The 14,195-nt window shown below is 50.3% G+C and overlaps 1 protein-coding gene across 2 annotated transcripts in view; it reads right to left on the bottom strand.

The window, feature by feature from the left end:
• Positions 1-14,195, bottom strand: part of LOC311162948 (protein CEPU-1) — a 137,905-nt gene that overhangs the window by 6,979 nt on the left and 116,731 nt on the right. For both annotated transcript variants that reach the window (XM_084221573.1, XM_084221572.1), the window contains exon 4: positions 794-928. In XM_084221573.1, the coding sequence (XP_084077699.1) occupies positions 794-928 (135 nt within the window). The remainder of the gene's footprint in view (positions 1-793; positions 929-14,195) is intronic.

The raw sequence follows: 14,195 nt of genomic DNA on the forward strand, positions 1-14,195 counted from the left end.
GCCTTTGGGACTCCTCTCTCTCTTGGTTTACAAGGCAGGTGTCTGATAGGGAAGGCAGAAAAAGCCTCCCTTGGAAAGGAGAATGTAAACCCCCTCCCTCCCTGCCTCTGAATTATTAGAATTGTGAAATCAAGGGGCTCTCAGGCAAAGATATGGGAATAGGGATAACACTTCTTTACTGGTACGTATAACAAAGGAAACAAACAACAACTCCGGCACTATCCCTGCCCCCTGCTCCTCAAGATTTCCTTTCTCTCCCTGCACGTGAGCAGGAGCCAAAATAATCTCTGAGCCCATTCTCAGCTCCTGCCACTCTGGTGCTGCTGTACAGAGGTTTTCAGGTTCATGGGGGTTCTCTTCCAAAAACAACAGACCCCCAACTCATGGTTCTTATACATCCAGCTAATGGAGTAACCACAGAGGGGCTTAGGAGGGTCTTTGTGTATGTCTAAGCATGAAATATGCTGCTTTCTTCCTCTCTCTCATTTTTTCTAACAGAAAAAAAAAATTCTATTTACTGCTCACTTCTCTCCTCTCCTCAGAGGTTATCAGCACAGCATCTCTCCATGGGCAGAAAACCCAGGTTGATGGAGACAGCTGAGGAGGGGGTGGTGGGAAAAAATGGAGCTTGAAAAGAAGGGGAAAATAGGGCAAAACACCACCCGCTCAGAAAAACTGCCTGTCTCGCTCTGGGGCCTTTGTGTGCCTCACTTCCAAGAGCCACCCCCTTGTGGGGCAGCAGGATGACCCTCTGCAGCCCCACCCCTGTCCCCTGCTGGCCCCAGGGACTCACAGTTGACGGTGACTTTGACTCGCTGGACGACGGGCGCTGAGACATCATTGGAGGCGCTGCACTCGTACTCCCCTGACTGCTCCCGCGTGATTCCCGTGATCTCCAGGTACTCATCCTCACTGATGAAGCCCACGGCTGAGGAGGCAGAGACAGAGAGCCCTGAGTGATGGGGAGGCACAACAAACCTGTGCCCACAGGCTGCTCACCATCTGTGAGCATGTCACCCTGCACTAGGACACCCAGCCTGCAGCTCCCAGCCCGGAATGCCCTTGTGCCTGTGCCCCTCTGTTCCAAGAAAATCATTGCCAGAAAGGTTTCTGCAAACACTTGGACTGCTCCAGCATCTCTGACCTCACTGAGAGCATCTCTTGCTGGAGATAATGTCCTTTGTTGTGCTCAGGGTGGGCAAAGTGGGCAAACCTGCACCCTGCAAAATGACCTGAGCTTACCTCTGCACATCCCTCCTGCTGGGAGATTCCTCCAGGCTAACTCAGCTCACATAGACACCCTTTTCTAACTTTTCAGCTTCAAGTAATTCACAGCAAGTCTATTCCCATTAGTGGTGGTGCCAACACCTCCCTTTAGCTGAACCACCTCATCCCTGTGCCACCCCAGGCTCATTTCTGGGCGGGCTGCACTTGTCCCCCTCTTCCCCATCCAGGCTGCCATGCAGCTTCTTGTTTCACTCAAAGCCAGAAAGATGCAATCAGTGGCATTTTCTCACCCTGGCATCTTTCAGCCCCCATTCCTTGCAGGAGCTCTCTTTATTTTGACACACTCCTGGAAAAACATACAGTGCTTGGCTGGCCGAGAGCAGGTTGGGGCACAAGACTCCCCAGGCTCCTCCCCCAAACGAGCAGCAAAAATTACTTTTTGCAGTCCCAAAACAGGGACAACTTCTCCCTTTCCTGTTGTTTACATCTCCCCACTGGATCTCCTGCAGCCAGGATGCTGTAATTACTGCACGGAACATCTCCAAGCCCTGTGTCACACTTAATATTCCTATAAATTTTAAACGGTAGTCCTTGGTACATATGTGTGGCAATTGGTGTCATATTTTAATTAGGCTTGCCCTACACCATCTGAAATTAATAATAGCTCGAATTACCAGTGTAATTTATAAATTAACATTGCTGCAGCATTAGGAAATAAATTAGCTCTGGACAGCTGTTTCTGGGAGTGAGTGCCAATGGCAGAGAGGCCAAGCACAGGTCCCTGGTCCCCAGGGGGATGCTGTGAGCTCGGCCAGCCCTGGCTTCCCACCCGGATACTGCTGTCTGTGCTGGCGTGACCTGATGGGCCACAACTGCCACGCTTGGCCAGTCAACCATGTGCATCCTGCTCCTAACAAATGCATGCAAAATCCACACGTGGGAGGCTCCCAGCAGGGCACACACTGCTGCATCCCACCAGCTGATGCTTTTATGGCATCTCTTCCCCCACTGCAGGAGTAGTGTGGTCAGACTCCACCACCCACCGTGGAAAGACCCGAGCAGCACCGATGGTGTTCTGTAATGCCCTGGAACAGCTCAACACTGAGCACCCCAAGCATCAGCCATTATCTGCTGCTGCAATGCCAGGTGCCACTATTGTCAACTCAAACTAGTGCAAATACGCTCAGCCGTGATGAAATCCCACCTTGGCTCTCTCTCCCTGCACCAGAACTCACAGCTGCCACCTCCACACAGCATCCCCAGCACTCTGCATGTCCACTGCTCCCTCAACTGAGGCCTGCACACATACATCCCACCTTTCCAGGCTGACCTAACTGGGAAGGCAGCCCTGTGAGCTTTGCAAAAGAGTGAAGTGAGTTTTCCTGTTGATGAATTGCTGACATCCACCAGTGTCCTCAGCCCTGTGCTGAAATTCCCACCCGAGTGGCTGGTGGTGCAAACCGCTGAGCTCATCAGTACTTAGTGCAACTGAAGGGTGAGATATGAAGGCGTTACCCCAAAATCAATATCCTTTAGAGACACAAAAATTACAGCTTTACATCCAGCGGCCCTGCGGCACTGCAAAAAAAAAGGAGAGAGGGGGAAAAAAAAAATTCCTTTTTGTGGCTGACCTAGAATCAGCTTCTCTGTAGCACAGCGCTGCCTGCTGATAAAGTAAGGACACAGCCGGTGGCCTTCAGATGCTCCGTGCAAAAATCTGACTCTGGGTTGTGCAAAGGCTCAGATAACACTGCTTCCCAACTCACCAAAGGCCCTTTCCCAAGTTCCAGAGTCGGCTCACACACGGCAAGAATTAGCTCTTGCCATAGTCAAGACATAATTTGTGTGCCTGGTTTGATCAGGGAGCAAAGCAGCTCGAGTGCATTTTGTTCCCCATTAAAAGACTTCATTAAAGTAACTGTGAGGGTCAGATTTCCACCTGCAAAAGCTCAGGAAATGGGGGGATGAAGGTTCCCCCTGTGCCTGCGTTCCACCAAAGTCTGAGATATGTGCATGGTGATCAGCTGATGGAGAGGCAGAGCTCAAAGTTCAGGGACTCAGGGTCTGGCATCCTGGGAATTTGGCTACAGCCAAACAGAGCCTGCCCCGACTGAGAGAGGATGCTCTGAGCTGGAGATGACTCCTGTTTCTGTCCTGTGCACAACCTGATGTAAGTCGTGCTCAGATGACAATAGCATTAGGGATACCACCCCTGCAAGAGGCTCTGGCCCAGGGATGCCTCCTTAGTGCCAGCTACAGCTTCTCAAATATTTGGGTGACTAAAGAGTCCCTACCCCCTGGTAAAGCAAGCCACACCAGGTGACTAAGACAACATTCCTCCACCCTCTCCTATACAAGTGGCTTCACAGAAAAGCCAGATCTGTAAAGCTGCTTTACTCCGTGGGGCCACATCCTGGAAGCATCTGGAACTTGGGAATTCTCAGGGCAAGGCTTGACCAGACCCCTGCAGCTCCAGGAGCTCTGCCAGAGATACCAATCCTTCTCTGCCTGAACTGATGGTGGGAACTTTCAAGGCTGTCTCTGCTTGAGCACAATTAGGAGCTGAAATATTGCAGGAATTAATGGAGAGCTCTCTCATCTCCTCAGGAGCTAGAAAACTAGCACAGCCAGCACCCATCATTATTATTATTAATACTAATAATATAATGCAGGCTAGAAATGGAATGGCCATGGACGATGCACAAGTGTAATCCTTGCTCATCAGCCAGGGATGATGAACTAACCCAGTGTGAGCAGGGGAGATGGACTCAGGGAGCCTGAGTCCTTGTGCTCAGAGAGCAGGAGGCTGCACACAGACCACCATGCACTATCTGGGACCTGCTCTGCAGATCTCTGTTAAAAGCCTCAGGGAAGGGGAAGTTTGACCATCGTGGCAGTGGAGGAGCCACAGAGGCGAGGTCCTGGTGTGGCACAGAGCACCAAGGCAAACCCAACAGATGGCCAAGCTGTGCCTGGGGTCCCACATGGCATGGATACGATGAGGGGTGGGCACATGCCTCCTGCATCCATATTCCTCCCTCCATGCCTTCTTCTTCCTTCACTTCTCCTCACTTTCACATCCTGACTCATCTCCCTTCTGACTCCTCCTCCCCATTTGCTTCCATTGAGCCTCTGACAAGATAATAACTCACCAGAAAGTGAACACATGTTCCCAAATTAATTACATGCCACTGTCCCCTGGCTCACTGTTGCAGCCATGTTCAGGTCTCTAGGACACTGCTCACAGCTTTCCCTGGCTGAAGACTGCCTGTGATGCCATTGAAAAACCTTCCTTGGAGCTTTTCCCTGTGTCCATACTAACTCCCTGCACCTCAGCTCAAGCTGAGCCAGCCCAGCTGCCCAGGGCTGGAAGATTTTCACCTCTAAAGCCCAAAGGCACAACCTCAACAGTGGTTCCACAACAGGATTGGTCTCTGGGTGCTCCAAGTTCCACCAGTGATTCCAAAGCACTGCCCTGCCCTCTACACTGTGCTGCTGCATTTTCCAGGCACTGATCCCAGTGGCCAGGATGAGCCAAAGAAAGAGAATATTTTATGGAGATAATTTTATTAAAATGTTTACAACAATGCAGATATTGACATCTCGCTTCAATCAATAGCACAATTTATTGTCCTTCAAGGTGAACATTAAGCCAAGCTGCCCATTAGTCAATATTTACCTCCAAGGTCTATAAATCTTTATACGGGCTTCAGCGGATGTTGACAGCAGCTGATTCCAGATAAGTAAAAGTAAGAGCGTGAAACATTGCTCCTTTTGGAGGTGAAATAGTAACTAGTTAATTACAGTCCCTACAGCAATTCTCAACTATCAATTTATGGCTACTTCTGGCAATAAAAATTAACATCGTGCAGACTCCCGGCTCCAAGTGACGCACTAAACCCGAGAGCCATATATTTCAAACGTCACCCCGATGCGGTGCTGATGGCCATCCTATAACAGTTTATGGTAAATAAATAAAGCACACAAAGGTAATAAGAGAATTGTTGGCACCCGAGACCCGCTTCACCTCTCCTTCATGCAGCAGCGAGAGGAAAAGTGCTGCTGGGATGGGAGCAGGATGGGAGATTTAGTAGAATCAGAGCAGGTGGGGAATAGGTGGAGAAAAGGACCACCCCAAATCACCCCAAATCCGTCTCAAAGGAGGCAGGACATAGCCCCAGGTGGGTGGGTAAACAAGAGCTAAGGCTGCCACCAGTACATGCCCCAGCCAAACTGGGGGATGCACCTACTTCACCTCTTATTAACCACTATTACCCTCTCCTGATGGCTCATTAACACACAAGGAACAAAGTTCAGGCATTTCTGAAATTCCCTTCCCCATTTTTGTTTGATCAGGTGAATGACCCCAGCTAGGGCAGCTTCTCCTCTGTGCACCCCCTCTTTTCAGCCCCCCTGTACCAGCTTGAAGCTGCCACGCTCTAGTGGACAAAGATTAGGGATAATTAACCTGCTGGAAACCATCCAGCGCAATCATTCAAAAAATGATTTTTTTTAAGATTACCCCATCGACCCAGACAAACTCCTCTCCTCCTCTTGTGAATATTGCATCCCTGAACCGCAGGCTCAAGCCCATTTCTATCTCTGACCCCCCCCCTTAGCTGAGCAATCCATTTAGGAAGCACACCTACATGAGGTACAGGGTACACACCTCCTGTTCTTCATGTTCACAAGCCTTCAGAAGCGGGACCGTCTCCCCAGAAACGGGCACACAGCATATCAGAGTCTGTGTCGCGCTTACACGGGGCCAAGCCACTGTTTTTGAAGTTTCCCGATGACAAGGAAGGAAATCGCTCCTCTGACATGCTTTTCCATGTTAATTAGCATGTTTCCATGGCCTGATGTTGTGCAAAGCCCCAGGGGATGCTGCACTCGCTGCCTGGCACTGCACGGCGCTCGGGGATGTGGGAGCTTGGCAGGAGCTCACTCCACTGCTGCTGTCTGGGGTCCCTCCTCACCCTCACACCCCAGGGGTAGCGACCATCACCAGTTGTGTCTGGTGTCACCAAACAGAGAGAAAACATCACGTTTTCCTTACTCAGACCCTTTATTACCTTGGATTTGGGGAACTCTCACAGACAATTTTGCTCCTTGTGCGCGGCGGCACAGACTTTGAAGGAGAGGGGTGGCCATAAAATCCTTGACATAAAGTCCTTCTCCTCCTCTGATACCAATGTCCTCTCCTCCCTTGGGCTGTGGGAGCCTCTCCTTGCCTGTGGCTATGCAGTGCTGTGGCTTTTCTTCCCCTTCCAATTTTCTGGGGCACAGGTGAGCTAAGGGTGCCTTGAATTTTACTCCAAAATACAATGGAGGACCTGCCCAGGCCTGATTTTGTGCTGACAAGAGCACAGGTAACTATTTCTGAAGGTTGCATCTCTGACTGCCCGTGACCACAGGGTCAGGACACGGGGATTTTGACAGGCACATTCCAACATGGAGCCATCATGAAGGCAGGAAAGATACCTTCTTCAACTTGTTCAATGCAGAGCTAGAGCTAAGACAGGACCTGTATTTGAGGCTCCGTTTGCTCAGTGCATCCCTGAGATCAGCCTTGGGGCTCATATCTCACACAACAACTCTGATATTTGCTAATAGGTGGGCACATGCCACACATCTCACTAGTCACAGGGACAGGTGACCCGCAGAGACTTTCCAGATGCCACTGCATCCCACGGTCACTCAGCCTGTGGTTGCACATAGTCAATATATTGGCATGAATTCCAGGGACAGCAAAAGCAAGGCACGGGGGCCCTGAGCAACCTGGTCTAGTGGAGGGTGACCCTGTCCATGTCAGGGTGTTGGAATGAGATGGTCTTCAAAGTCCCTTCCAACGCAAGCCATCTCTGACTCCCCGCCATGCCTTCCCTGCAGTGTTCTGGGGACACCTGCCCACTCTGCTCACCCCACCGACGCTATGCAGAGCTGCCAAGTCGCCTGAGCCATCCATTATAGCACCATTGTGAAGAGTTTTAGCTTAAAAGTCCTTGAAAGTTTCCCACTGTGACTCGTTAAACAAGATCTTTTTCACTTTCCCTCTATTCTCCGCTAACAATATTTATACTCATTTCTTTTATTGAAATCTATCTGCCGCCTGTTCTATTAAAGCCACCTGAGTGGCAGCTCCTATTCTCCGGGAGCCTGCAGCCCATCTATTCTCCAGACAATGAGGTACAAGCAGTCTATCTTCTATTGTGCTTCCTGGCCTTCGGCTCTCAAATCTTCCATCTCAAAAAGGCATGTCAGAGACGCCTCCATGCAAAAGATTGGAATCCCGGGTTGTGGGGGCTTCCCAGTGTTGGCCGGGCTGGCTGCCCTCCCTCTCTGGGCGAGCACCTCCAGGGAGATGCTGCTGTGGCACCTGTGATCCCTCAGGGATGCATCTCCCCCGTTCCTGCACATCCTTAGTGTGGATTGTGGCATCAGCCGGCGCACGGCTCGCTGCTGCCGAGGTTTTTGCACGTCTCAGACAACTTATTTGTTACCAGGAATAAAAGAGGAGCATTAAACCTTTTGTTTGCAAGAAGTAGTTCCTTGGGAAATAAATGGATTATGGAAATTAATATTTAAAGAAACAAAACAAAACAACTCAGGGACCAACCACCCTTGAACGAGGCTCTAACTCAGGAGTAAATGAGTCGAATAAAGAATGAGCTCTTTTATTTCAGTGAGAGGGAGAGCTCAGAGGCAGCTCAAGGCTCAAAGTGGCAGCGACTGTCTTCAGCCTCTCCCAGCCTCTGCCTCCTCCTGGGGTGCTGGTAAGGACACTGGACCCCAGGAAAAGGTCCAGAGGGCACGTGTCACCCTGTTAGAGCAAATTAGCAATGGCTGCAGTTCACAAAGATCTTAAATAGCATCAGATTTGCAGCAAAGATGGGTGCAGGGCTCATTAGAGGGCAGCTGTTCTTAATGACACCCACCCATTATCACCAGCATGAGCTGGATCCCTTTCTCCTTGGCCCTGGAAAGGCAAGGGTGACCCTTGTGGTGACACTGGGAGGGATTGATGCTCGGCAGAAGCTGTGACTGGCATGGAGCCACTTCCCACGGAGCTTTTCTGCCTCCTTGCAAAAACAAATGCAAAAGGTACATGAAAATCAATGTCGAGGCTCCCACAGAGCCAAGCCTTCTCCAGAGAGCTCCTGAGGAGACAGCATCTCCCAGCAGCTCCTGCCCGAGCACCAACACTGCTCCTGGCACCACTCTTCCTCCCATGGTCTCTTCCACAGCCCAGAGCATCCAATCAGGTGACCAACACAAAGTCCTCTCTCCTTCCTTTCCTTACCCCTCCTTCCTCCCTGTGGTTTTTTCCCCGTAGCTGCTTCCAAGGTGAGAGAGGACAGCGTTGCTGGAATGAAAGATTCTCCTGCATGCCCTCTCCCAGCAGCGGCCCTAATTCATTTTTCATGGCCCCTTGCAGTGACAAAAGCCGCTGCTTCTCTCTTGTAAGCGTGCGCCATGCAATAAGTCAAAGCTGATGTGCATTTTCCCCCTGGGTGCCGAAGCCGTGCTTTTGATTTAATTTGTCCTGTTGTTTGGCGCTCAGCCTTCGCCAGTGAGTTCCTCTGGAAAGGTGGGAAGTAGGGCCCCATCCATGTGGAGGGGCTGCCTAACAGATGGGGTACAGTGGGTAGTGGTTAAATAATTTGTTGCAATGCTACCAAGATGTTGGAGAGCGACAGATGCTGCTGGAGAAAATCGCTCAAACACGCATCCTGTTTGTGGGAACGCTGCTCCTCCATTAAATCCTGTCGCAACTTGGCTCCTCTGGAGCTCATCCCACTTCTGGCAGCTTCCTTGCTGGCTCTGGGAGAAACTGTGGTGCACAGGGCTTGGTGCAGAGAGCAAGAACCAAGGCTGCTCCTGCCTGTTTATCTGTAGGTGCTTTGCAAAGAACCCGAAAAAATTCCGTGGGAGATCCACCACATCCCTTCCCAACAACTCCATGTGACCACATTGCTGCGCAGGACAAAGCATTCCAACCCCTGCCAAACTCGAGGCACCCTGCGTTCCTCTGGATTTGTGTGAAAAAGAGCTGCTGGCAGCCAGGACCGAAGGGTCCCTCTGGCTGGAAATTTAAACCCCAAGGCTTTCTCCACAGGACAAGCTCTTAAGAAGCAATTGCAATGCAAAGCGTTAAATGGCTGTAACCTCGGTTAAGCCGTATTTCAGCCGCATTAGGGAAATATCCCTCAGATGGAAAGCAAGTGGCATAATGGCATTAGAATGAAAAAAATAAGCATCAAGTGCCGGCTAAATCCATCCCCAGTACTGGCAAGAAGTCATGGGGATCTGGGAAACTTTCCCTTCTCCACGCACATCCCAGCAGGCAGCTCATGGCAAGCCCAGACTCTGCCGCTGCTACAACTTTCTTCAAATGGGGGATATTTTCCATGCTTCTTTTTCCCCTGGGACCCCCTGACCACTCTTCACCCCCCAGAATCATCTGAATCATGGCAGGGTGAGACTCGCTGTCGCCTCTCCATCATCTTTATCCCGTCTTTATTTTTTCAGACACGCTATTTTCCAGCCCAGTGGCCTTGCTCTGTCCCTTGTGTTTTATGGCACTGATGTCTCCATTTCTGCAGGATCACTCACAATATTGTGGCTTATTGAGAGAAGCCAGGGAAATGCAGGGGTGATGAGTTGGATGGGTTTGGGGCTCTGGGGGGCTGGTGAGGATGCCCTGGGTCTGGGGAAGGGGGATGGGGTGGTTGTGACAGGAATTTCAGGGATGTGCGATGCTGGGTGGCTGAGACTGGGACTGGAGGTTGGGCTGAGCCCCCTCCTTGGAGCCCATCATCCCCTCTTCAGGCCTCTGTGTAGGTATTGGCCCTGCTACAGGAGCTGGGAGGGCAGCGAGAGGCATTGCTCTGCAAGGGAAATGCCATTTTAAATAACAGCAGTGTGTCACAGGAAGGGGAAAAACCCATGGGCTACAGCATTGCTCTGGCTTTAAATTATACCATAGGAGAATAAAAATAAAAGAGAGTAAGACAGAGAGAGAGGCCAGGAGGAAAAAGAATTGCCATTGTTTTACCAAGCAGATGGGAAAGTTCAGGGGATCAGAAAAAGACTATTATTATCTTGACTCGACCGAGAGAAGATGGGAAAGGAAGAGGCATTTTTTTTCCCTGCAGTGAGGAATGCTGTGGCTGAAGTAATTTCAGCAGAGTCGGAAGGAAATGATGCCATCAGCTCGGGGTAGCACCCAAGTTACCCCCACAGCCTGGGCATGCCACCATGATTTGCCTTTTTGTCCCCTTTCCCAGCAATGACACCACATCCTGTGCTTCTATTGCAAGGCCAGGGAGGGGTAACCAGGGCACACAGTTCTTACCACCTCCAGCTGCAGCAATGTGCCAGATGTACTGCCAGATGTGCCCACTGCCAGTGGCGCTGCAGCTGTGGGCACACCTCCATGGCACTGCTGGTCCCACCATATTCCCAGCCTTGGGGCATGACCACCTGCCACAACTACCCAAATTTCTGCTCCCTTGTCCCAGAAACCCATTGCTTGGCTACAAGCCATTAAAGATCCTAAATACACAACAAATTTCTTTCTGGCTGTTTCACATGAGCAGAACATATACTTTTTTTTCTCCCCAAATTAATATGAAAAGCCCTTTTTCTGTGTCTGCAATGGTGCTACAGCTCCGTGGCTGTAGCGTCACTGTTGTTCTCCAACTTGGTACAGGGCAGCTGAGCCACTCTGGCTCTCCAGCACGTTCCAGCTCCTTGCCCTTACAAGCACAGCAGCGTTTCTCAGCCTCACCAGAGACAAGGAGACTCTTTTTCTACCCATTTTCAGGCCAGGGGAAGGGCACAGCCCTGAGGCCCATGGCAGTGACCGAGCACAGACATCAACAACTGATTTACAAACTGGGGCAAACACTGGGGCAACATCTTCCCTGAAAAGTGTCAAGGTGATGAGACAGGGAACTGAGGAGGTGAGTGTAGGTCAGAGGATCCTTCACCCACCACATCCCTCCTTAAAGCCTCTTTGCCACTCAATTTCCTCCTTTTCCCTCCATTCTCACTTTATCTCTTCCTCTTTTCCCTCTTCCTCCCTCTGCCACATGATCTGCCTCAGTCCCCCCACTTTGCCTTGTCACCTTTCCTTCTCTACACCCACTTCTCTCCTGCACCCCTGGGACACAGAGAAGGGTTGGCAACCTGCCCTGCTTAATCCCAGGGCCACTGACTCCTCGGGCACTTAATATTCACGACAGAGAGAAACATTTCATGGCGAATTGGACGCACATTCAACTGGAAATGGAAATTTTATGACTCTTCTCACTCCGCGCAGCAGATTACACCAGCTGAGAAAACATGGAAGCAAATGAACAACCTGTGAACTGTAAAGTATATTAATAATGAAATCACAGCCCGGGAAATGAAGGCTTTATTCTGTTTATATTCTGCTCCATTAATGGAGAGTGCTCGCAGTAGCTCCACCCCATTAGCTGGCAATCTGTGCCCCAGGAAAAGTGCAAGGATGGTGGGGGAATGGTGGCACAGGGCAAAATCCTCCTTCCCACTGGGAACTTGGCTCAAAGCATTCCCTTGTGCTGCCTCCATCTATGGATGGTGGGGGTAGGTGAACACGGGGGTTATCTTTGGTGCCCTGCCCCGTGCAAGCTTGGGAGCAAGGTTATAAGGCAAGGAATGGAGCAAATGGTGATGCCAGGAAAAAGAAAGAACAAATTTGGGTGGAAATCAGCTTCAACACCACAAGGGGCCACCCAGCAAGGAACTGGCACTGGGAAAACCATCCATAGAGAGCCTCATGTGCTTTCTCCTTGGGCTGCTCATTCCCATCTCCTGCCTGCTGTATTTGAGCATCCTCACCTCTCCAGCATCCTTCTCACCCCTCCTCACCACATCCAATTTCTCCAGGGATGGAAGTACTTGTGCACCCACAGCCCCAACACCACATTGATGGCCACAAACTGAGCCAGGCCGGCAGGGCTTGTGCAAATAAATATTTCAGTGCTGTTACCCAGCACACAGCCCTGTCCTTGGCTTAGCAGACCTGGCCACGTGTGACACAGCCCAGCCAGGCTCTCTCCTTCCTGAAAACAACAGCAGCAGCTTATGCAAAGCACATCATGGGAGCTGAAAGGAGCCAGAGCAGAGTTTTCTATAGCTGGAGCGACCTGGTGTTGACAGAATGGGGACGCATTTCCACAGCTCAGATTTTTATAATAATACCTCAAGGGAGTCGCTTGCAAAGTTTGGCCCAAATATAATTAGTTTGCACAGCTATTAGGGGCTGATAAAAGGTTTTAATTTGCGTGGAGATCTCTGGAATCTCAGACACTCCCGTCCCTTGCTCTTCTCCAGGCCAGCTGAATGAAAGGAGAGTCCCAGGCAGGGAGCGACACAAAGCCATGCATTTATCGGGGAAACGGGGAGTTGTGTTCAGCAGCAAAGAAGAGATGGAAAATCCAACAAGCTGACATTGCTGGTGTGTTGGGCTTTGTCTGCTTTGTCCCACCATGCCATTAACACATCCTGTTCTTCCTGCAGGGAGATGCCATGCAGAGCACAGACCAGGGCATTTGCAACTCCTCAGTGGGTCTCACCTCTGTGGGAAAGCTGATCAGGGACCAAGGGAATAAGGCACAGGACAAAATTTGGGGGTGCAGGCAGGGCTTCCTGGTTTTGCTCCCTATTAGGGCAGCAGGCAGCTGCTTCCCTAAACTGTGTGGAGGAGCAGATCCCTCTCTGCCTCTGGCAAACTGGGAAAGTGTGACATTGCAAAGCTGCATTTAGGGAATATCTTGAAACCAAGAGGGTTTTTCCCCCCCTTTTCTTAAGGGAAAGACATTGCCTCATTTGTAGCTGGAAGGGGTCTTGTTATTTTTGTACCAAGATGCATATTTTAGAGGCATCTATGCCAAATATGCAAAATCAGCTCCAAGAGTTCATTTCCACCATGCAGGGAGCCAAAAATATCACTTTTATGCACATAAAAGTACATAATCTCCCATTGCTTTGAACAAGCAGGAGGAACTAGGGTGCATCAGGAAGGGAAATGCTAAAAGAAGCTCCCCACATGTCACGCTAAACAAGTTTTAGTCATTCCTTGGCAAAAGAACAACCTGGAGCCCATGAAATGATTCCACCAGGTTCTGTCCCCTGTAGGGTCAGATCCCTCTCCCATGGGAGCTGATGGGGAAGCTGCTGGCACTCAACAGGCTGAATATTTCCCCTGATCCCTGTCAGGATCTCGCTGGTGGTCATATGGGTCCACATTCTTCTCAAGCAACCCATGTCAATGCCAGTTGCCTCCATCACCACAACCACACAAAAAACCAGTGTCCATCCCAAAGTCCTGCTTCTCCATGGCCACTTCACCCTATTTATTTCTCCTGTTTGTATGCCCTACATGATATAAGCAGAGCTGGACCACTGCTGACCATTTGCCTGGCTGCTCTGTCTGGCACACATTGATTAAAGGAGTATCAAAAGTGGTGGCAGATTTACAGGTTAACAATGATTTAGTGGAGAGCACCGGAGCCAAATTAATGCTGGCTATAATGTAGTTTACCTCATTAAACAATGCACACCAAGATCCTGTCTGTTGTAAAACAATTGGTCTCTGAAGCCTAGTGTTCATCTTCCAGGGTTGCTGGGAGATAATAAATGGGTAATATTCCGGCGATAATGGTAATGGAGTCACGGCTCAGAGCTAATATTATGGCAAAGCAGTAATTATTTCAACAGTAAACAAGGGGATGGTTGAGCTGTCGACAGGATTGGAGCCAGTTGAAATGCTCCAGTTAATACAGTGGAGCCCAGGCCTGCAACTGTCTCTAGGAAGGGGCACAAGGTGCTTGGCCATCAAGTGTGTCAGTTGAACCTCTGCTGAGTCACCCAGACACCAAAAGACAGGAGGGAAACCTGCAGTAAAGTGAGGTGGGACAGCATGTACAACATGTTGGCCA

This window comes from Fringilla coelebs (assembly GCF_963513975.1).
Source record: "Fringilla coelebs genome assembly, chromosome: 25".
Classification (NCBI taxonomy): domain Eukaryota; kingdom Metazoa; phylum Chordata; class Aves; order Passeriformes; family Fringillidae; genus Fringilla; species Fringilla coelebs.